This window comes from Halyomorpha halys, unplaced genomic scaffold (genome assembly GCF_000696795.3).
Source record: "Halyomorpha halys isolate HHAL.00 unplaced genomic scaffold, Hhal_1.1 Scaffold702.1, whole genome shotgun sequence".
Taxonomy (NCBI): Eukaryota; Metazoa; Arthropoda; class Insecta; order Hemiptera; family Pentatomidae; genus Halyomorpha; species Halyomorpha halys.
The window spans coordinates 595,200-620,718 of record NW_027109550.1 but is presented as its reverse complement, the minus strand read 5'-3'; the positions used below and the strand labels follow the sequence as shown (position 1 = coordinate 620,718).

General features: G+C 30.0%; 1 protein-coding gene across 1 annotated transcript in view; it reads left to right on the top strand.

The window, feature by feature from the left end:
• LOC106685490 (peroxidase) overlaps window positions 1-25,519 on the top strand; it is a 163,716-nt gene that overhangs the window by 67,043 nt on the left and 71,154 nt on the right. The window contains exon 3 of the mRNA XM_014428196.2: window positions 9,347-9,423. Within this exon, the coding sequence (XP_014283682.1) occupies window positions 9,347-9,423 (77 nt within the window). The remainder of the gene's footprint in view (window positions 1-9,346; window positions 9,424-25,519) is intronic.

Genomic DNA, 25,519 nt, shown 5'->3' with positions numbered 1-25,519 from the left:
TAACCGATCTAGCCCGAACCAGATATCATTCCTTCCATTATAAACTCTCTAACCACTCAAACCCCCTAGTTTCTAATCTTGCATCCTATTTCATTCCTTACAATCCTCCTAGGCGCCTGAAAAGAAGATGGCCACGAGACCAGCTATAATGTCAATGGGTAGTTTCTCTACACACCTGTAACACTCCAATTTAACTTCTCACTAACTTTAACTCAGATTTACTAAATGTATTATAATGTACAGTTGTAAATAGCAATAAATAAATATTAAAAAAAATTCCCGAAGTTTATATTCCAAGACTGTAACACTATTTTTTTAAATTATAAATAAAATAAACTTATATTTAAGACGAGCTTACATTAATCACAATAACAAGTTAGCATAAATCCTCAGCTACTGTGTGGTCCAGCCAATTAGATTACTGAACATTGACCAATGACTGTCGCCATTCTCCAAAGAGCGATTTCCTCCAAATGGTTGATAACGAAGCGTAATATTGATTGTATTCTTGTTAATAGTTCCGTCGGTTCATTGCTTCTCTAATCGCTGAGCTTCGATGACGTTTTAGTTCCCACGGCTGTCTATTCAATCTTATGGACGTTTATAAAACAGCGTGGAATGAAAATAATAAACATTATCAATTGAGTATCGTGAAATTACTACATTTATTGCTTATTTGCGTCTGTAGATATCTATTTCAAAATCTAACCACTTCTGTAAGTATCAAAATATTGAGAATCTCCAGGAACGATAGCCGGTGTAAACTGTATGACCATTGTAATATTCACTGTCATTGCAGTATAATACGACAGTGGCCGCTTTAAACCCGTTTATTAGTAATAATTTTTGATGTTATAATTTTCAATCACAAAAAAATTCATACTTCAATCCTACTGTGATTCCATTAATTTCAGAAAAAAAACTGGATCTTGTCAATTAACCCATGATTGTGATTTTTTTAAAAATTATTAATTCCTTTATTTATTGATAATATTATAATCAGGTAAAAACTTGGGCAATGAGTAACAGTGGTAATTGTACACTTTCACACAAAAAAACAATAATGAATGAAATAAAATAAGTAAACAAATATAAAATAGAATAATTAATATATAAATGTTTAAGTAAATAAATAAAATTTCTACATTTATATTAACAGAGAAAATAATTAAATAGAATGAACATAACCAAACTAAGAAAAATAAATCAGCGCAGCCCTCTCACCGCGTCCCTGGTAATGAGCCAGTGGAGGCTGAGCAAGAGCACTAAAGCCGCAATCACTCTACATGAGCGGAGCATCTGGCCATTACCAGAACTCCATTTCTTAGTATCTCAGAATACTATACTATATAGTACTATAATTCTACCTATAGTAATCGTCACGAATAAAACATCAAACCGTCCAAACAAGAATGGAACCAGAGACGCTGTTGTTTCAAAATTCCTAATAGTACAGGAGCCGGGAAGAAAAAACAAAGGCAGTTATCTAAACCCAATTTTTAATTACTTTAATGGGTAGGGGGAATAAAAAATGATGGCTGTTTCAAAAACTCAAAAAAAATTAATTTTTCATTCGGAGCTCTTAAAAACTACGAACAACACTAGAAAATCTAAGAGAACATTATTTAAAGAAGAGTAAATTTGGTGAAATATTATCCCTAAAAGGGATATATCAGCTATATACGTAGATAGTTCTCGAGATATAGCTTTTTAAAAAGCAAAATTTCTTAAAAATCTTCTGAAAGATTAGTAGTTAGCTAATTTATTTTGAGAAATCTATATCTCAGGAATTATGAGACGTACAGATGTCTATTAGCATTCAAATTAAAGCTAGTTTAATGGACTATAAATAAGTTCCTAGCCTTTACCTGCGTAGGAATAGTAGTTTTCTTGATATTTGCTAAAATAAATTGATTTATAGTTGTTCAGACAATAAGTTTGACTTATGAAAAACTTCATTCCAGAAAACATTGGACGTACAGATGTTTGCCCTCGCTCAAATGAAAACTAATTAAATTTAGTACAAAATAGTTAATTATGTTTATATTTGTAGGAGCAGTAGTTTTTGTTTTTAAAATATACTCACAAAATGTTAATTTATAGTTGTTCGTATAAAATGTTGGATGTTTGAAGAAATATATCTCTAGATTCATAAGACGTACATATCTCTGCCAACACTCAAAATAAAGGACGCTTATCTTCGTAGGGGTAGTAGTTTTCTATGATATTCAAATATGAATATAAATTTGGCAAATGAAAATTTGTCCGAACAACTATAAATCAATTAATTTTAGCAATTTCATGTAAACTATTACTTCTACGAAGATAAACATCATAAAATACTTTATACCTCATTAAACTATCTTTAATTTGAGTGCTAATAGACATCTGTACGTCAAATGGTTTAAGAAATATAGATTTTTCAATATAAATTCACTAACTGATCTTTCAGTACATCCCATACAAAATGTTTATGATATGCTGCTAAAAAGCATTTTAAAAAAAAAAAATCTATATCTCGTAAATTATTTAACGTAAATAGGGCTATATTTAGGGCTATATTTTAGCAAATTTGCTCTTCTTTAAATGATGTTCTGTTAGGTTTTCTTGTGTTGTTTCTACTTTTTGAGATATAGAGCTCGGAATGAAAAATTAGTTTTTTTTTATCACTTTGAAACAGCTCCCATTATTTTATTCCCCCTACCTATACTTGGCAGATTCATGAATTTTGATTAGTAATTATACATAGTTTTCATTAAAGTAATCAAAAATTGGGGTGGGATAACTGCCTTTTTTCTTCTCTTGGGCTCTTATAGTCAATGCTATCGAACGATTGCCAACCTAACCAGACATACAGTTAAGTTTTCTGCCCCTGCCCCTTTAATACTCTTGGTATCTGCCTCCATGATCTCATGTTGTTTCTTTTCCTAACAGAAGTAGCACTATGAATCATTGACCTCTCTCTTCCCGACTCGTACGTTCAGCAGCGTGTCGTGTCTGCCTCCACCTTCTTAATTGCGTCTTTTCAAGATTTCCTTTCACGTCTAGCTTATTCAGTCCATTCTTAATTGCCTTGTTCCGCGTTTTAGTCATCATAACGAGGATTTTTTTTTTATCGGCACTGACAAGCAATGAATCCAGAGAATTTTAGTCAGTCAAACACATTCTACTTAGCAAAGTACAATCTGCTATATTATTTAAATATTAGAGAATAAGGAGATTATATGAAACTGATTTTTTAAAGGTTAATGTACTTCTCTAATTGAGTTTGAAATCAATTGAAATTGCAATTACTTTTTACCCAACAATGATATAAACCTTTATCTATTTAACCTCAACATATCTTATTAATTTCTTTTATATCAGCAACATTCGGCCAACCTGGCCATTATTAATGATTATCTATTGTAATTACAATCTTTTGCTCAACAATTATATTAATTACTTACTTAATTTATAATCTTAAACACTTTCTTGGGACTGGTTAATTTAGTTAAAATAAACAATTTAATTTCTATTCATTTTAGTCTCAAAACATTTTATTTTTCTTAAAAGTCCGACGTTTCGGCTAATCCGGCCATTCTCAGGGACAATCTTAATACAATTTTGGAATTATATAATTTAAAAACTCTAACTCCATGTAGGCTATTCTTCCCAGGTCAAAACAACAATTTCTAATTAGTCAATATTCACATTAAAACCAAAATTAAAGTTCATTTATCACAGTCACCATTTGTTAAAACTTTATCACAACAATCTAGAATATTGACTAATTAGAAATTGTTGTTTTGACCTGGGAAGAATAGTCTATATTGAGTTAGAGTTTTTAAATTATATAATTCCAAAATTGTATTAAGATTGACCCAGAGGATGGACGGATTGGCCGAAACGTCGGACTTTTAAGAAAAATAAAATGTGTTAAGACTAAAATGGATAGAAATTAAATTACTCATTTTAACTTAGTTACTTACATTATTGATTCTAAAATACCTCAGTAAGCAAATTTTCTTCTACTTTCATCTTATAAATACAAAATGGTGACTCTTACTCTCATCAACCCGCCTCGTAGCAGCAATATCGTTTCCCAGCTATCTAAATTCATTTAACAAACTAACATTATATTATTGTGTTTGACTTACCCCCCTCTCCATAAATTATTTCAATCTATTTTGTACTTTCAATCTTTCATTTTTATCGTCAATCAAAACCCCTTCTGAAATGGATTACTTTAATTAGATTCTGGCATCTTCTCAAAGATTCTCAATCTTCCAAAAATTGAAATTTGGACTTTCTGATCAAAATTGAGTCTGAAAGTAGTATAACAAAATTTAAAATTAAACTAATATTAAAATACATGACAAATAATGGCAACTAAAAATAATTTGTTGCTAGTTGATTATTAATAAATCTGACTTCACTTTTCAAGTTGTTTTATAGTTAATTGACTATATTATACTTGACTTTTGACGGCAAAAAACCTGCAACTTTTTTAATTAATTGATATATGTGAGTATTTTAGATTGGAAATTAAAGTATACTAATTTAGAGTTAATATTTTTTTTAATTTGCGTGCATAATTTTGTAAAAAAATTATAATTGCGTTTATTAATTATGAATTATGAACGCAATTATAGTTTATGAATTATCAGTGAAAATGGAGCAATATTTGTCTTGTGTAACGTACGCAATACATCTATGTTTTCCAATAAAAAATAATATTAAAACTAACCATTTTTATTGGACTGTCGTTGAATGACCGTGTGTACTGTATAGTATGAAGATGGTCCGGGTGCGGTCAAAGTGGAACTCAAATAGTAATTAATTAATTAATTTAATATGAGCCAACGTTTCGCCCCACTTTGCAAGGCTTCACCAGGGCTAAAAAAGAAACAAACGACTAAGAAGTGACAAATGAAATAAACGTAAACCAAGGTCTGACTGAATGTCTGACTATGTGAAAATGTATATAAAAATAAACAAAATAAATTAATGAAAAAAAAAAGTAAGATGTACGATGAAAAGTATAAATAAACAAGTATTACAAAATGGAATTGGAGTAAATTTTAGATTATAGGATTGTATAGGATTTAGAGTAGCCCTATTTAAAGTCATGTCAAATGTATAAGAGCTCCTAGCGGATTTTTAGAGTAACTTGCTTTATAACCTTTCCTTCCAAAACTTCAGCTTTTTTTTGGCCAGCAAAATAAATCATGAAAGAATAATATGTCATACTTTTTACTAATCTATCATTAGCTCGCTGAGTACACATCGTACTGAAATACGGCTTATCTACCTCCGTAAAAAAAAACAACTATAATTATTTAAAGAGGCAAAAAACTCACATTCAGAGAAATTAAAAGAACATGGATAATTAATAACTTTTGATCTATATGAAATATTTCTATGCTACACGGAATTCCATTTCGGTTGGAACATTGCGAGCAAGCGATGATCAACTAAAATTGGCCTAGCGATCAACATGTTGGCCTGATATAGAGGTTATCTGTTATTCCAGGCCTTTGATGAAATTTGGAATGATAGGGATTTAACCATTGATATTTCAGGTATTGTTGATATTCAGATGTGCACCTTTCTTGATGACCGATTTAATTGTAACCTTCAACTTTCGTTCATCCAAATTTTCAATTATTTAAATGAGCAAGTAATGATTTTATTCCTCCAATTAAATTATGTAAACATTATGTAGCGAGGATATTAACTAAATACATATTTAGTTGTAAGTAAAAAAGTCTTAAGGACTTTTAATATCTTGATAGTTTATCCAAGCGGTGAATATATTCAAATACAAGTAATTTATTTTCATAAATAATTCATGTATAAATTATATAAGTGTCAGAAAGAACTGCTGACACTATTTTCTTTCTCAGAAATAGATTCATCCAAGAGCGCGCTGTTATGAAATGTTCATTTAAATTAGAATCTCTGCAAGTCCAGCTAAGGCTGTAAGTGCTTACAACTTAGATATGTTTGTTTTTACTTACAACCGGAAATGCCTATTAGTATGCTAATTCTATAATAAATTCCGTTCGTTCTTACTGAATTAATGAAGTGAATGTGAAGTGGCGGGAGATTGCATATCGCTGTGTCATAACTTCCTCGAGAAGGAAAGGTCTAAGAAAGTCAGATGTCTTGGACCCTCGCTATAAAGTGGTTCACTATATCTGGATTAGGTTATAACGCTGGGCTAAGTGTAAGATGATAAAATAATCTTAAGTTCAGGTCATATTATCAATAGAAGCCAAAATCGCGTACCTGATAATTCCGCTTTTTTATTGGATTCTCACATAATTTTTCATAACGAAAAAAGTCTAACGTAGCTAGTGCAAAATGATCAACTCATGTCAAAATTATAATTTAGCTGTTATGTTAAATGGTTCTCCTACAGGTTACCAACCTATTCTAGCTTGAATGGAAAGGTAGAAATTTATTTAATAGGTGCGCTATGAAATAAACTATAAATATAATTGAATAAACATATATGTTTGAATGTTGAAGATGCAAAACAGTATACAAGTTTTTCATAACAAATAATATACTGTGAAGTGGAATATTAGATACTGAGTGCGGGATGAGGAATGAACTGCTAAAAACTTATAGTACAAGAGCCGGGAAGAAAAAAAAACAGTTATCTCACCCCAATTTTTGTGTACTTTAATGAAATCAAGTTATAATTACGAGTCAAAACTGATGAGTCTGCCAAGTATAGGTAGGGGGAATAAAAAATGAGTAGCTGACCTAGAAAAAGTTTATGACCTTTATCTTCGTAGGAATAGTAGTTTTCATGATATTTGCTAAAATAAATTGAATTATAGTTGTTCGGACAATAAGTTTGATATATGATAAACTTCATTTCAGAAACCATTGGACGTACAAATGTCTGCCAGCGCTCAAATTAAAGCTAGTTAAATTTACTACAAAATAGTAGATTTTATGATATTTGACAAAATAAACTCACAAAATGTTAATTTATAATTGTTCGTATAAAATGTTGGATTTAAAAAAAATATATCTCTAGATCCATACACACATGTCACACATCCATGGCACATATGTCTGCCAACATTCAAAATAAAGGAAATTTAACTTTCTATAAGGTAGTTTATGACACTTATCTTCGTAGGGGTAGTAGTTTTTATGATATTCATATATGAATATAAATTTGGCTAATGAAAATTTGTAAAAACAACTATAAATCAATTTATTTTAGCAAATTTCATGTAAACTATTACTCCTGAGAAGATAAACGTTATAAACTACTTTATAGCTCATTAAACTACCTTTAATTTGAGTGCTAATAGACATCTGTACGTCAATTGGTTTTTGAGATATAAATTTTTCAAAATAAATTCACTAACTACTCATCTTTCAGTATGTCCCATTCAACATTTTTCTGAAACGTTGCTTTTTAAAAAGCTATATCTCGAGAACTATTTAACGTATACAGCTCTTTCAGGGCTCATATTTTAGCACATTTGCTCATCTTTAAATGACGTTCTCTTAAGTTTTCTTGTGTTATTCCTACTTTTTAAGATATACAGCTCCGAATGAAACTTTTTTTTTTATCGAAACAGGCGCTATTTTTTATTACCCCTACCTATACTTGGCAGACTCATCAATGTTGAATATTAATTATACATAGTTTTCATTAAAGTAATAAAAATTGGGGTGAGATAGCTGCCTTTTTCATCTCTTGGGCTCTGGTACTATTAAGTTTTGCCGGAGATCTTTGCGCCTTCCTTGCAAACCAACGCAGATCCTGATAGAAAGTTTAATATTGCCTGTTTCAAGTAAAAAAATGCAACAGTATTGTATATTATATTAGACCTGGGCTGATTAGTCTGAAAAGTTGATGTGAGGCCGTGATATTATAATTTAAAGATTGCTAATTAACTATTAATGCTTTTTAAAATTGTCGATAGTATGGTCGATAGTATCAGGTTGGCCAAAATTCTGGACATTTGAGGTTATTAATAAAGAATGTTGAGACATCCTGAAAGACAATCGAAAAAAGGAGCTGGTAGCGGGATGTAGGAAAATCAGTTCGACTGCGAATCGAAAAAATTTGCTGCAAGCGCAGGAAAATATTGCGGGATTACGCTTTGGTGTGCGCTCACTCGTATCCCGCCACGTTATTACGTCCCGCACGAATTTCGCACTCCATCCCGTATCGATTTATTTTTACTTTTCTGTTTCCTTAAATATAAGGGTCTATATATTTTATTAAATTCATAAAATGGAAATTATATGGATTTTAAAATCGATAGCATGCTTCTACGTCTCCATGGGACCCTAATATCTTGGTATCATAAAAAGTTTTAAAAAATAGATAGGCGAGTAGGCGATCTTAAAATAGATGATGTTTTCATTTTCTATATCTCAAAAACCATATACATGGAATTCTATATGTTGAAAATCTAAAAAGTAAAAATAAATTTGTAGGCGATCAAAATCTTAATTTTCTTTTTCTGTAAAAGAAATATCAATTTTCGAAATAAAAATTTTAATAGTTCAATATATATAAATTATATCAACATCCCTAACTGTTGGAACCTTAATATATTACAAAAGAAATGCGAATTAAAATTATTAATAATATTTTAATAAAATAAATTGTGTCCAAGTTGTCTCAAAACGCCTAACGTTTTGGCCGATCTGAAAGGACAATTAACCTTGAGGATGGGCGAATCGGTCGAAACTTTGGAGTTTTAAAGAAATAGTAGAGAGTGTTTTGAAACTTAACTTTGCTGTAATTTATTCTAGTTAAACAATAATAAGCTGTCTCAAGAAAGTACTTGTACTGGTATTTGGTGGGGGAACAAGTCCGGCAAGTGGGCATAGTGGTCTTTATTGCCAACCCCTGGCGGCTACCTAGGTTGTCGCCGCGTACTAATCAAGGTGGGAGTGCCAAGATTCACTCTTAGGGACCGCTGAAAAATGAATGTTTAACTGCCCAAGGTGGGAATCGAACCCACAACGTTCCGAGCCAAGGGCACTGGGACTTGCGCTCAAACCTGCACGGCAAAAGAAAGTAAATTGTATATTAAATTGTAAATTATATATTGTAAATAATTGTAGTCGTGGATCCTAACTACTTAAAACTACTGTTCCGAGTACTTTCCAATTACTTTGTAGGAAAAGTTGTACCTGTAGTTGAACTCCTTTTTACTCAACTGGGAATCCCAGTAAACGTTAATTTAAAAAAAAAAATTATGAAGTTGTCTAAAGTAATTATCCTGAATAACATGTATAAAATAATTTTTAAATATTTCATTTTAATTATTGTTATATATATTTATAAATATTTTTATATATTTTTATTTTGCAGCCCATATTCGGCGCCTCAAACCTGCATCACAGTAGATGCAGTTAACCAAGCCTATTTAGATGCCAGGAAACGAATACGTGAGTAAAATTTAATTTTTTAATTTGTTTAATAGGTAAACTATTAAAATTTGACTGATAAAGTTGAATATAAAAAATGTTTATAGATTCTAAAAATTATTGTAATACTATGAATAAATGATATGAAAATATGCATGGGATAAATGTTTATAGCTTATATTTTTATGTAGCAATTAGGAGTGATAGTTGCCTTTGATGGCATTGAATATCGATGATTTAATGAATAATTAAGTTCTTTATTCATTTAGATACGGGTCTCTTTTGAATTAGATTAGAGAAAATATAAATTTTGTTTTAGTGCATAAGAGCAAGAAAAAAATCACAAAAAATCAACGTTTACAAATTATGAAAAAAAATATCCCTAAAGTGAATTTTAATAGCAATATATTGAGGAAAAATTTCAATAATGATGATTAATAAAAAAAATAAAATTATATTAATGTCCTTATTTTGAAATTTTAAACGGAAATAGGGATCATAAAATTACATTTACATAAAGGATTAAATAATATGTCTATTGTATGTGTAAAAAAATAAATAAATGATTGTTTCTATTTACATATTTTGGTTGAAAATAAGAATTTAAATTTCTATTCCTTATATGGATGAATAAATTGAAATAATAGTAGGGAATAAAAGGCGAATGAAAGCAGGGATGTAACTTTCATTTATCAGTAAATACATAATAAAATATCAGACGTGTTTTTTGAATTTTATGTATCTTGAAACGTATAACCTTAAACTTTTTTTTTTTGGTCATTTACAAATGTTCAAGGTTGAAAATAATAAACTAAAACTAAGTCCAATGTGGGACTGTATGTTTGCCTTTTTAATTTTTTTTTTACTTGCTAATATTTTTTAAAAGTTATACATTGAGAATTTTTCTTGCCTTCATAAATGACCAAAGAAAATATAAAATTAACCGTCATTAATAAAAGAAGAGGTGAACGGTAATGAAGAGTTTTGAGAGCCATCGTTGAAAGACCTGTATCGTTTATTTATTTTTTATTTCATTTATTAAAAAATTACATCCAATATGGTCCGAACAGTTGACATCTATCGGTGCCAAAATAACCCAGAGAAATGATAGACATAAGTGAAATGTAAATATTACAGTTTTGATTATTAGGGCGTTGTGGAGGCTATTTACAATATAAATTGATCTCAAGTGATACAACTAATAATTCAATTAACAACTAATAAATCAAAGCCAAAAATAAATTTAATAAAAGTAAAAAATAAGTAAATAAAGTAAAAAATAAATGATAATCATAATTAAAAAAAATAAATTAAATTAAAAAAATAATACTAATAAAAATAGCTGAAAGGACTTTGAAGTGAATAATAATGCTGCAAATTTACAATAACTGAATTAATGTAATAATGAGAATAAAACCAAATTATAGAGAATATAATATAAATAATGATCCAATAATATATATATTAAAGGATTTAAATCTACAAAAACTTCTAACCAGTAGTTTCGGAGTAATGCCCCGAATGGTGGACAGAAAGGTTTTTTTATTTTGATATGTTGCGTCTAGAGAAATAGATGTAAGAAATTTAAATATTACAGTTTTGACTATTAAGGCGTTGTGGAAGCTATACCATTTTTATCTAGATAAGTGTAATATAAATTGATATCAAGAGATACAAATAATAATTTAATTAACAACTACTAAAATGAAAATAAAGTTAAAAAAATTAAATAAAAAATAAATAATAAAAATAACTGAAAGGACTTTGAAGTGAACAATAAAGCTGCAAATTTACAATTAGTGAGTTAATGTAATAATGAGAATAAAACAAAACGATACAGAATATGATAAAAATAAGAATCCAATAATATATATATTACAGATGCTACAGTAGTTTCGAAGTAATTCCCCAAATGGTGAACAGAAAGTTTTTTTTTATATTTTCTGACACAACGTATCTTGAAATCTTAAACCTCAAAATTTGAGACTGTTCATTTATTTTTTTCTTGGTCGATTTCAAAGGTTCATTACTGAAAAAAAATGAACCAAAAGACCACCAATTTCATCGCAGTTAATCAAACTTACAATCTTTCAAATCCACTCTACAATTGCTACAAACCAACAACACTTCAAATTGGCATTTAGCTTGCGCTTGCACGATATTTGCACACATGATAATGGCAATAATGATAGTGCTGATGGATCTATACCAACAGCTCCTATTACTAGTTAGGCAGGCCACAACTGGAACGAGGTCGACGATTTGAAGAGTATCTCATTATATATAATGTGGGTAATGAACCCTTCGTCGAATATCGTATGCATGATTACTGATTCTCAAGCAGCGTGAAATTCTGGCGAGTCAGGTGTGTCATATCTCAGAAATTGGATTCCTGTCTGCCACAAATAATGTTTTCCTGAAAGAAATTGGTAGACATTGTCCGGGAGAAGTATATGATCTGAAAGTTTCCGGACTTTTTCTCGAAAGTCATAATTTTTGTATTTCTTATATTCCTCTTTGGCAGAATGCAAGTTCATTTGAAATTATTTTATTCTTATTTTCTTTACCTTTTGGTTATATTATTTTTCTATTATGTTATTATTGTTTATATTATTTAATTTGTGTCATAATTATATTGCTTTATTATTACATATCAATCAAAAAGATTAAGGGAAAAACCTCATTAGCCACATCACATCAACCTTTTTTAATAAAAAAAATATAATGATAACAAAATCTTATTACAATTCTAATCTATTTCGGGTCATTTTACCTTTTCGACCTATTCTATTAGTTATTTTCACCCTCATCAGTTAACATATTAAAATATATTTTCAAACACACAACTACTTGAAGTATTTGTAATAGTATATTTAGGAGGAATTATATTTTAAAATTAAAATACAAAATAAATCTGTACACCAATAATCCATGAAAAGGGGTTCAGTATTATGCGAGCCAATTCTGTTTTCCAATTTTTAGAAAGATTTTTAATTTAGTATTCATATTGATCATCAAAATTTATATATTCATTTCATTCACTTTACTAGCTAACTCTTTATGAACGGTTGTTTCCTCCAGAGAACAAACAAATATGTCGTTATAATCATCACTACACTATCACAATACAAAAATATTACTTCCGAAAATATTTAAAGCTTTTTATATAATTAATTATACAAAAATATCTTGGTATGCTGATTAGCTTAAATCAAAACTATAAATTAAAAATTAAAAAATGGTTTAGGCTGGTTTTGGAATGCAACGGTAAAAAATATTCTTTTATATAAAATTTTTACATAGTTCTATGATAATTTTTATCAAAACAAGAGGAACTAAAAAACAGAATCAGACGTGAATAATAAATTTGTTTATTTTTAAAACAATAATATTAGGAGATAGTTTTAATCAAACTTTCACTCCTTCTCTGTCTTCCTAAACTTTCCCTACAATATTTTAAGTCATTGAAGCTTTAATCATAATTTTCTATAGATATTACCTAAAAATAGATACGAAACAGAGCGAATATAATTCCCGCTATAATTAATCATACATTTTCAGTATGTATTAACTTACAAATGAATAGGAGAAATGTGCTTAGCATTTCTGCAGTACTGGTTCATAAAATTTTTGTACATACAATTTCAATTTTTTAAATTTTTTTAGGGGGATTATTTTTTTTTATTATTAAATATCGATGAAATAACTGAGGGAAAATCACATTATGCTGATCTTAATTTAATATAATATAAAATTGTATAATAATTACAAAAACTTATCACAGTTATATTCTACATCTATATATTTCACCTTTTCGTAACGTCTCGGAATGTTCTATTGGTTATTTTTAAAACTTTCAATCCACACCCAAGTTAAAATATTAAATTTTATTTTCAACCATGCAACTACTTGAAGCATTTGTGATAGTTTATTAAAAATTCTGCTTATTACAAACTGTTTATTGGCTGAAGTATTTTTTTGGAGTGATTATACTTAAAAATAAAAATTTTAAAAATCTGTTCCCCCGAAATCCGTGAAAAGTCAGGGACTCAGTATATTATGTGAGCCAATTCTATTGTCCATTTTTATCTTCACCCCTGTCAACATATTGAAATCTATGTTCGTACATACAACTACTCGAAGCATTTGTGATAGTTTACTAACAATTCTGCTTATTACAACCTGTTTATTGGCTGAAGTAATTTTCTGGAGGCTTTATGTTTAAAAATTAAAATTAAATAAAAAGAAAACCTATACCCTTGCATTCTATGTACAGTCAGGGGTTCAGTATTAATTGAGCCAATCCTATATTGCCATTTTAACCCTCACCCCTGACAACGTATTGAAATCTATCTTCAAACATACAGCTATTTGAATAATTTCTGATAGTTTATTGACAATTATGCTTATTCCAAGTTGTTTATTAACTAATATTAATAGAGGTAATTTTCTCGGGGCTTTTATAAATAGAATATTAAAATTAATATTTTACAAATGGGTTATCTAATTTTTTTTGTAAAATATTATTTTAAATGTTGCAAATATATAAGCCACCTAGTTTCTGTAAAGTAGGTATTCTTGATTAACTAAAAAAATCTTGGTGGTTGAGCATAATCTAGAAGGAATCACCTCCTTGCACATCCGTTGTTCAAAAAATAGTTCTTCCTCACATAGTTCACATGAGTTTTAGGATACAGTTATTTTTTTTTGTTTTCATCCATAAAGACCTTAATGTATCGATATAAATCCTTCCATTATAAACTCCCTAATCACCTAAGCCAACTAGTTTCTTACTTTACTTCCTTTTCCAGACAATCCTCCGAGGTGACTGAAAAGAAGATGGCCTAGAGACCTTCTTATGTAGAAGCATTATTCGAGCGCTACCAATAGGTAGTTTCTCTACAAGCCTGTATCGCTCCATTATGCTCTTAATTTACTGGTTCTATTTTTATGTAAATACATTTGTAAACGTCATTAAATTTTTTTTTTTTTAATGGAAGTCATAAAAAATTACCTCAGTTAATAAACATCTGGAAATAAGGAGAATTATAAATAAACTCTCACAAATACTTCTAGTAGTTGTATGTTTGAAAATAAAATTTATAGTTTTAACTTGGGTGAGGATCGAAATGTTTTGAAAGTAACCAAAAAGTAACAGTCCGAAATAAATGTAATTAATATACCCAAATTTTGTAGAAATTAATGCAGGAAATTTTCGGATGCTCTGCATACAATCTAGACCTTTTAACGAGTCTGTAATTATTCATATATTGTTGTGGGTCAAAGCTAAACAGAAGTGAAGTGCTGCAGGTATAGCATTGAGTTCGGAAGTGAATATGTCCCATAGTTTTGGGGGTTTAATTAAGCTGAGAAGATTCTCACGAAAACGAAAAACTGCACATTATATATTAGATAAAACAAAAGTAGATATATTTTCTCTTTGTGAACAATAAATCGCTTTACTTTAAATTAGGGTCCACTGGTGGTGAGTTCAGCCATCAACCATGAGGTGGCTTCAGTTTAGGCCGAATGTTCTGTCGTTCGTGGCCTGTTCTAACAGGCTTTTTATCGAAATAAAAAAACAAGAAAACCCTTTCTGGATTTAGGCCAAGGGAAGTGATTTATATTCCCTGCGTTGAGCCTGAGCTAGCAGGTCAAAAATGCCGATCTCAGATTATCCTCAAACAATACTTGGTTCTTGAACTGTTAAAAAAAAATATCAAGGACTTTTGTGAGATACAAAGGGTATTTAGTTATGCAGGTCATGCATTTGGCGTTACAATCTCTGTAAGTGTAAAATGGTGTAGCTCTAATTTAAGCCTTCGGCATGAAACTTATTCACCATTATTGAGTCAATATTTAGTAACGCACCACTAGCTTCTTAGAAATAGGTCAAAACATGAAATAATTTACAAAATTCTAATTTGGTAATCATAAATAAAAAAAAAAGTTTTATATTAGATATATCAAATATTATGTTTATGAATTTTAAAGAATGTATTTATTGAAATTTACAACTAATTAAATAAAAATACATTCCATCAGAATCTACCCATCAGAAGAACTCCAATAGGATTTTTAAAGAAGAAGTTCTCGAGGCCATATTCTTTTCAGTCACCTAGGAGATTAATTTGAAATTAAAGAATAAGCATGATAAGAAATAAGTAGGTTCCCTTGGTTAGGGAGTTTATCATGGAGGGATTGATATCTGGTTCTAGCCGGATCGGCAACATATTGAATATTGAAGTCCTTATGGATGAGTTTACTTTTGACAAAGTAAGGAGCTTTCAGGATTTTATCTTGTAAGGATTGAAAACGAGTGGCATTCGATGATTTTATTTTTATTGGAGCCCTGAAACTCAACTGCGTGAGTCCTAATAGGCCTTATAGTAATGTAAATAATATTTGTATAATTAATTTAAACGTTCGTTTATTAGGTGCTGTAATAGTCTAAATCGATGAGTAGTTTCCTGATTTTTCAGGCTTGTACGAGAATTCCAAGCCAGTCTTTTATCCAGATGTAGTCCTAAGTATTGGTTCTGTTCGACAGGAATAAGTAGAGTATTATCAAAGGATACTCTTGCAGGAATACTCTTGAATTTAACTATTGGAAACGAGCAAGAGTGTCCATTTAATTCATCTTTACGTAAATTATTCATTGTGATATCATTATCATTGTGATGGAGTTTTTTGCTAAATGTTCAGGATTTTGCAGATTATTGACTGGCCTGAATTGTTTGTACAAAAAAAGTTATTAATAAAATTAAGTATTTTTGGTGTATAGCTCCAAAAGTATATATTTTTTCATGGCTATTATATGCCTATCGATTTGTCTCTTTCTGAAGAATTATAAAAAAGTATTACTGATTCTATTAAATAATGTTTTATTTACTAAATAATTAAAAAAACATAATGAAGATTTCAGTAAAGTAGGTCAATATTTTTTTTTTAGGGAAAAGCAAATTTGTTCTTAGCGTCATTGGAAACCCTCAGTTATGAATGAGGACCACGTAATAATAAAATTACAGTTGCTTATTATAACTAGAGTTAAGAAGAACCGACTGTACCGGTGGCGAGTAGGTTGGTCGATGTACGACATGTCACAATCTCACAACAGGAGATCGTATAAAATAAAAAAGGCAATTGATTTACCATCTTCCCCTTTACACGCCACAACCCCTGATGAAGACCTGAAACTCAGGTCGAAACGTCGGCATAAAATAAATAAATATGGTTTGATTTATTTATGTTGTTCTTTGCTGACCGCACCCCCCGACAAACTTCTTCAAGAAAAAAGGCAATCCTTTCCCTCCGGACCCGCCCCACTAAGATCCCCGGTAGCGACAGTCCTATATCACTTATGAAATATTAGCTTAAAACGGGAAGAGGAGACTTTAAGATAGTTTTAACGAGTAATATTTAAAAAAGTGCCTGAAATTGGAAAACGGTATGAAACCCTCAAATACTATTTTTTAAAGAAATACAAAATTGAAATTTTTCACCTTGATATATTTGGATGATTTATTCCCTTGATTCTGAAGAGACTTTCTAAGTTTAAATATCTGTATTTTGGAGATCACATTAATATATTATTTTTTTGTTTAATTAACAAGGTAAGAAAAAAAAGATGACACTAATATGTGTGTCATTTCATTACATAAGTTAACAGACTAAATTGTACACCAGTATTTACTTTTTTAAGAAATTTCACTTGACCCATTTTATAATTGCATGTAGATCTATTATTTTTTTTACTTAAAGGAGCTCAAAAATGAATATATTATAGAAGATAACAGTCGTCATATTTTATTCTTCCTTGCCATGATTGGCAGGATCAGCCATTTTGACTCTTAACTGTCTTTTTTTGTTAAATTTATCCAAAATTATTGGTTAATACTCTGTTCACTATTTTTTCTCAAGGGCTCTTATGCAATAAGAATTAGATTCAACATAAAGCTGCATCTTGTATGTAATTGTTCGAAACGACTTAAAATGAGGACTGCCTATATTAAGATTTATGAATCATGGTTATAAAAACTCCAAGAAAAACATCTAAGAAACTTAATAATTGACAAATAGACTATTGAAGACTTCATGAACAATAGGTGGAAAATGTTTTACCAACAATAGAACGTTAAACGCTTGCCCGAAAATACAAGGACTTTTTTTAGTTGCACTGCACTATCTTTGGCATTATCATTATTTCATTGTCCGAAAATCCCGAAGCTTATTGGAGAGAGTGTTACATTGGTAGTTGGGATTCCCATGGTCCCTAGGGAAAGGAGGGATGTTTGAGAGCGTGTAATCACTAGTAAGTAAGGATTAGTATCTTCTTAAAGTTTCGGCCTAAATTTCAGGTTTTCATCCGGTACAAAAGAAGATAACCATAATGACTAATTAAAACTTAGTCAATTATTATTTGTTATCTTCTTATTTTCTGTCTCAATTGGTTTTATTTTTTATTCTTTATAGTTGCTACCTAGTTTTGTGCTTAGCCCGATGAAGACCTGATGTTCTGGACGAAACGTTAGCACTATCCCCAGGGACGCCTGTGTCACCTGATTTTATAAAGAGTTGAAGAGGCTTTACCCCTCCTTCCGTCGTAAATATTTTCTTGCTTCCTTCCTATACCAAGTTATCTAATCCCGCCGTTCATCGTACTTCTCTGATATCTTTCAATTTAAATCCTCAGTGCATTCCTGCAATACCCGCTCACGGCCTTCAGACTTATATGAAACTGCACATCGAACCACAGACTTTGGTAGATCTATTCTTTATCCGTTCCTCTTCCCTATGGAATTCTATTCCCTCCTTTATTCGTATTTCTAATACCCTTCAAATCATTTATCTACGACAACCGACTGTCCACCCAATTCTGGAAGAATAACAATTGAAGGTTTCAAATAAGGTTTATACAATCTTTGTATTTTATGTTTCAGATTTTCGTTATTTCTTGAAAATACGTATATTAGCAGAAATTGTACCTTTCCATTTATTATTTTTGGTTTAATTGTATTTGATTTTTTATTTTATTTTTTATTGATTATTAGAAGTATTAGTCATGTTTTATAATATGATATATGGTTTTGTTTTATTTGTTCTATTCTTATTTTATATATACTGGTAATTATTGTTGTTCATTTTTACCTTCTCAAGTTTATTATTTGATTATATTTAATGACATTTTATAATTTCATTTTTATTTTGTATTTTACCCTAAGGCTCTAAAGCCTAATTTTGAGGCCTGTATATTATTCTAAGGGATCAATCCCAGAATAAATAAATAATATTATTATTATTAGTGTAATAAGTTTTAGTTCTATGCCTTTCCACTGACCGCAACCTTAACCATCTTCTCCTTAGATAGCAGTATAAATTTGAAACTCTTGGTACAGAATTTAAAACAAATTTGTTATTAAAAACATTTTTTTTATTTATTGCTATTTAAAACTGTACATTATATATAATACATTTGCTAAATTTGATCTCAGTTAAAATGGAGTAATACAGACGTGTAGAGAAATTGGTAGCACGCCAAGTTATTAAAAACATAAACATAAATTTCATGTCGTGCCATCTTATGAACTATGGACGTTATCCGACTATTTCATTAACAATAATAAATAACAACTAGCTGGTATTGGAGATCACTTCAAGTTGACATATTGATTTCAACCAAGCTCGTTAGACCTGTTTTCGATAAAAGAAATACCCAAAAAAATCAAATAATGAGACTTCTAGTCAGTTAATTTTATCGAAAACGTTATAAAATCCTAGGAATAAATAAATTCATTTATTAACTTTATAAATAAGTTTTTCAGTTCCTTGCTACACTTCGATTTTGAACTAGACTGCTTATACCTACTATTCTGCGATACCTGGTTAGTTTTACTGAGGGAACTTCAAAACGTGTGTTTTGCTGAATTTTTAATTACTTATGTAAACCTTGAAACCATATTCCTATATAAGTAAAAGTAAAAATTTCTATGATTTACAGATCTGACTATTTTTTTATTTTATATTCATATAATAAATACAATATAAATATATATAGATCGGTCAATTTTATAAATTAAATAATTGTTGTAAAACCTACTTAAAAAATCTTACTTTCTTTTTTCTTATTTTTACAGATAATTGGCGTCGAGTTTAATTTTTAAAGTTATAAAGAACTGGCCTGTAAGAAAATAATAAACTAGACTTATGAAAAACGAAAACTGTGACTAGGACTAGATGTAGTTATTAAATCACTAATCGATGTCATTTCGACCCTGTCGATTTATTACCGATTTGTGAAGAGTTACTTCACTTTTCACAGAGGACGTGGTCCACCGAGCCGTGTAGTCCCCTATTACGCACCAGGAGCAGTCACTGTGCGGGTTAGAGACTTGTCCCAAAAAAAAATATTTTAAAAAAGAATTAAAGATATTTTATATAAACGGGTTAAGAATTTAGTAGAAGGGATAAACAAGTAAACAAGCCAAACTAAATTCCACCCCGAAAAATATTTATAATGAGTAAAATTTTCCTTTGTGTGTCAAAACGTATTCAACCAAGTCAAACTAAGAGGCTTTCAAATCATTTGATGAACTATTTTGTTATTTTTATAAACTAAATTTTACACCGAAAAGTATTTATAATGAGTAAAAATTGCAATTGAGTGCCAAAATCAGCGTCTTCAACCAAGTCAAACCAAGAGCCTTTCAAATTATTTGATGAACAATTTTGTTATTAATTCTTTTTGTTACATTTATATTAACTAATATTAAAAAAGAAAAATTAAACATTTAGAAAGGGTGTTTTTCATTCATTTAACTACACCGATTTCTATCAAAATCAGTGATAAACTGCTCAGAATCTTTTTTGGAAAAATCGTACTTCTTAACTTAAGCTTGATTCGTGTTAATTTATGCAACACAGAAGGAAAGGAGTCTAATGGAGTTATTGGGGGAAATTTCGTTACTTCATAATGAATTATGAACAACCGTATTGTGAACACAAACAATTTAACAAACCTGCAACAGGCTCTTTTATTATTTGAAAAATGGCTAAAGTTGTTTAATGCTTGATTGACAAGGAGTGTTACTTATTGTTGAAGATAGGGATTCCTGATCCTGAGATGGTAATGAAGATCAAGTATTCCAACTTATAGTATGATAATGGCAAGGATTTCCGGGACTTACACTGTTAATATGAATGTCTGTCACTAATATAAACTGAAACAGAAGGCAGCCAGTGATCAGCTCCTACTCTAAAGCCACGCCCATGGAACCCAAAGTATGGCCTTTTTGACTTCACTTTTCTTTGGAGCGTGGTTTTTTTTATGATTAAAGTCAATGGTTTTATACCCTTCCCCCGTTCTTCTCCAGCGCACATAAGCCCGGAATTTCTAAAGAAAATGCGTTACCTTTTTGTAATAATAAGACTAGTAAGTAAAGTTTTTTTTTTAAATTATAATTCATATGAGTACTTTCTTAGATCCGATGCGTCCTGAAGGCTTATATCACCAAAAGCCGCGAAAAATGTTTAAATGTTTTAACGATTTACGTGCAAACAATGCGAAAAATTGAAAAAAAACAAAAAAAAACATTGAGTTGAAAGTCGTGTTATAGGGATCTATCGTAATGATTTGAGTTTCCCCGACTGGCCGAGGACACTAGGATATCACTGTCATCTTCATGAAGCCTCAGTTATAAAGGATTACTTCAGAACAGTGATTTTAAAGTGCATGCCACGGCTCTCTCGTCATAAGAGCGCCGCGAAATTAAACAATGTGGCAATTCTCTTGGAATTTCAAATTCTGGAATTTTAGCGCCAACAATCGTATATGCTGACAAAATTCCAAGGTTTTAGCAGCTTTTGAGTCTTTCAATGTTTCTTTCCAATCCTCATCTTTTGAAACGGCTAGTTCGCAAGAACGGTTTCCCCACCCATGCTTTAGTAACTAAATGGTACAAAAATATAATCATTTATTAAATAAATCAATTGGTATCCTTATTAAGTCTCCACATTCTTTATTATATCAATAGTCCAACGTTTCGGCCAATTCGGCCATCTTCAAGGACAATATAAACGTTTAACAGCTTATTATGTATTCATTTATAACAATCCTAAATACAACACTATTATTAATAATATACCATATCTTAAACATAAATTCACACCTCACATCAAAATTTAAAAAAAATGTTTTACAGGCTATTTTTCCCAGGTCGTCAACTTCTAGTCAAAATCACCCTGTGAAAAAGTCAATTAATAGAGAATCAAATTAATTATTAATAAGCTTATGTCTAGTTAACTATTTTTTATAACTTCACTAATTTATAAAAATTGAATTTTAGATTAAAAATACACTATCCACTATTAGATAAACAAACTATTTATAACCTTCTACACACTTAGGTCAGGCTTATTATTATTTTAATTCAAATTGTATTTTGGTCTCATTTTTTATTTATTCCAATTATTAAATTCATATTAAAATTAATTGTAAATAGTAACAAAAATTGTTTCCGTATTTTTCATAAATTGATTTTACTTAAAATCTCTGCATAATATTAGTTCAAATTCCTAGTATCTGTTTTAAAATTAACTGTGTAATTGATGTTCTCTGATATATAAATTGGGATCCATCTCCTTATTTCTTGTAACATTTCTGTGTTGATATATTCTATCCCCCAACAATTGCTTTGTTTCACCTATATAGATAAGGATACCAATTGATTTATTTAATAGATAAATACCCGTCTCAAGAATTTGAATAAATTATATAATATAAATATTTGTTTTTAATTTTTCGCTGTTAAAATGGAAAGTTTTTCAATTTTTCAAGAAAGTCAAAATTTAGAAAAAAATTTCATGTTTTAAATGCGCCGTGGAAAAAATCCGATTATTTAGGGTACCACAAACCGAAAAAGATTGGCCACTTCTGCTACGGAAGATTGAATTCTTAAACGATGTCGTTCGACGATTTTTGGTATTCTGCACCGTTTACACGCATATCGTCAAAACCAGTAAAACATTAACTGGCGATTTAGCCCTAATCAATTTAACCCTCCTCGACGCGTTGGATCAAAGAAAGTACACAATATTAATTAAAATTAAAAAAAAAATACTAGCATAATCAGCAAAAAAAGAAAAGCATTTTCTTTGGAAATTCCTCACTTAAGTTTCCTGAAGAATAACTGAAGAAAGGATATAAATTAAAAAACAAATAACATTTTCCAGTATTTGGGCCTAAAAATAAAGCAAATTGAAGAGGTGAGCAAGAGAAACCTGTACTTATGGACACTTTGTACATGGTATCAAGCATTATTGTGTTTTTGTAGTGACCTGAACGGAGAAATGAAAAAAAAAAGTTTGGAATTATTAAAATCTGGGCCCCTTGCCTCTTATAAAAACCTGGTTTGTGACAACACGCCTCCGCAGCGAGCCACCAGATAGCGCTATAGTTTTTACTACGACTCCATTTGCAAGCCGTAAGATAATCTCTGAAGGGGCTCAGTTTTCTCGATGATAACTAAATTATTCAACCAGGAAACTGGGCAATAAAGTTGTTTTTCTTTCTCTAATTGGCCAATTTTCTTCTTCTTCGACAGGGGACCAATGGAGACCGATATTACGAAACACTTTAAAGACCCATTACCTAACAATATTCCTTCTTATTAAAAAATATTTCTACTGTGTTAACAATCTTTTATTCCTTTGTTTATATATGACTAATAAAACCAAATAATGTACTTTCATTGACGTTATATATGAGTACCTAATTATTATTAGATGGGTGGAGACTATACAGACTATATTTACTATATATACTTCTATTTGAAGTTGAATTTTCTCTAGCATTATATATCTTCCATATTCTAACTAAGGATTTAGGAAAAATATATATGTATAAATAGGTTTATCGAAACTTTTGGAATCGAAAACCGACGTTTAAAAGATATTTAATCAAAAAAGGGATAGTCTGCCAAATATAAAGAGAAGAATTGCTTACCCATTTTCTTTCTGGAAATTCTCATCTTTCTTAAACTTTTTTTCGTTTATGTAATTATCTAAATCCCAAGGTTAATGATTTACCATTTTTGAAATATAGATGTATTCAGAAACTTAGTTTTTCGCATAGGTAGGTTATAGAAGTTTATAAAAGATGAAAACATCGATACTAGACCATTTCTAAACTAATCCGTGATTTTTCTCCAAAATTGAGCTGAATCGGACGTGGCAATTTTGTAGCATAATGTTTACAAAATAATATGTTTTTCTGCATGCGTAATAATTTCTTTTATTATTTCCTGAATGAATAAAAACTTTCCATACCTTCGGCAGACAGAATGCAATAAACAGAAAAATCAATAAGGCTCAAAATATGACCGTCAGAAACCACACATCACCATTTACTATTCGCCAACATTTTTCAAGTTGTTATTTCTACCATGTAAAGCTATAATAATTATGATAATTTTACACAACAGTTCTATGTACATTTTTTTTTTTATTTTTGTTTCCCAAATAAAATTTAGAATATAATAGACTTTATTCTTAAACCTTGAATAAAATGTTTGCCACCCTAAGTAACTATTTAAATAATTAACTTATGTGCATTAATACAATGAATTTTATATATAGCTATAAACATATAACAAATATACCTTATATTGCAATCTTATATGTTTTTAGTAATTGTATTATTGCGGATAAGAAATAAATCTGGTGCTAGGCGCAGATCAAGTTTTATATACAATTCTACTTAAACCCCCTTAGGTTTTGTAGAGATTGATGGGCTCATATCAATGTTGGTGCTATTTTTGTGATTTAAAAAAACTTAAGAACAGGGAAGATGAAAATTATGAACAATTTATATAAAATGAAAATTTTTTTATTAATTATATCAAAACCATCCATATAGTATATTTTTCCCTAAACTATTAATTTATAAAATTTGGGATATGAACCTCAACAAAATAGAAAATAATTAAAGAGTTTTATGATTGTAGGGAGAGAGAAAAAACCTTTATTCCAAAACAACAAATATAACTCATTTCCCATTTTTGTGTCCTCTAGGGCTAGTGTTAACCCGTTCATTGAGAACGGCTCATTAATTTCACTTTTAGCTTCCAGAATATGCGAATTATTGTTTTGTTTAGGTTTGAAAGTGCTAGTTTGAGCAAACATTTAGCAAAATTTATTGGCAATATCATCCTGCCTGGTTAATACTTTTAAACCATCTATCATAGGTTCGTTGGCTTCGACACTATCCCTATCAATCCTAAATAAGAACTCATACACTTTAGTTCCGTCTTATCTAAAATCCATGTTTGCAAGGAATTTTCTATATGCTTCCCTTTCGCAGTTATAATGCGTCTTTTAAGGATCCCGTTCTTTTGTCATACGATCATTTTGGGAACCATTTGTAACTTCCGTGGAAAAAAGGAATTTGAAAGTTTTTACAATCGCTATACTTTTCCTTACTATATGTTTCATATATAGTTAAAAGAAAGTAAAAAAAAAAATTTATCTGTCACATTTCCTGTTTCAGTGTTATTCTCTTTATAATACTTTAGCTAGTTCGGGTCTTCGAAGATTTGTATTCCCAATGTATTATTAATTTACAATGTAATGGTGCATTTTCTCAAGTAGAAAATATATGCAAACCAAGGTCTGGGGAGCCAAGGAGAAATGGAGAAATGATTTAAATTGTTACCCAAGGGGCTGTTCCATTCATCCAGAATAATTCTTACTTACTCTGAATTGACAAATCGAACGAAACTTGAGCGAACGTCCTTCATGGCTAATAGAATAATGGCTTCATTCGGTTTGCTTCGATCTTTCCGATTCACTTTCTGAAGAATTAATTTGTAATTCCATAGCGACTTGTTACTGTCGCATTCAACTTGTCCTTTATTTCATTATTTAAACAATCTGTGTGAATGGAAATATTAGTGAATGAATGGTCTGGAAGAAGTAGTGCTCTCCTCTGCTCATTACATTTTTAGAGAATGATTTATATAACTTTCTCGAGTGGACCACGGTCCGACTCAAGTGAGTCAAGAGTCGCTCTTTAGAACTTACTTTCTTCACGACTTTATTAATAGTCAAGGGGTTACGTCGTTAG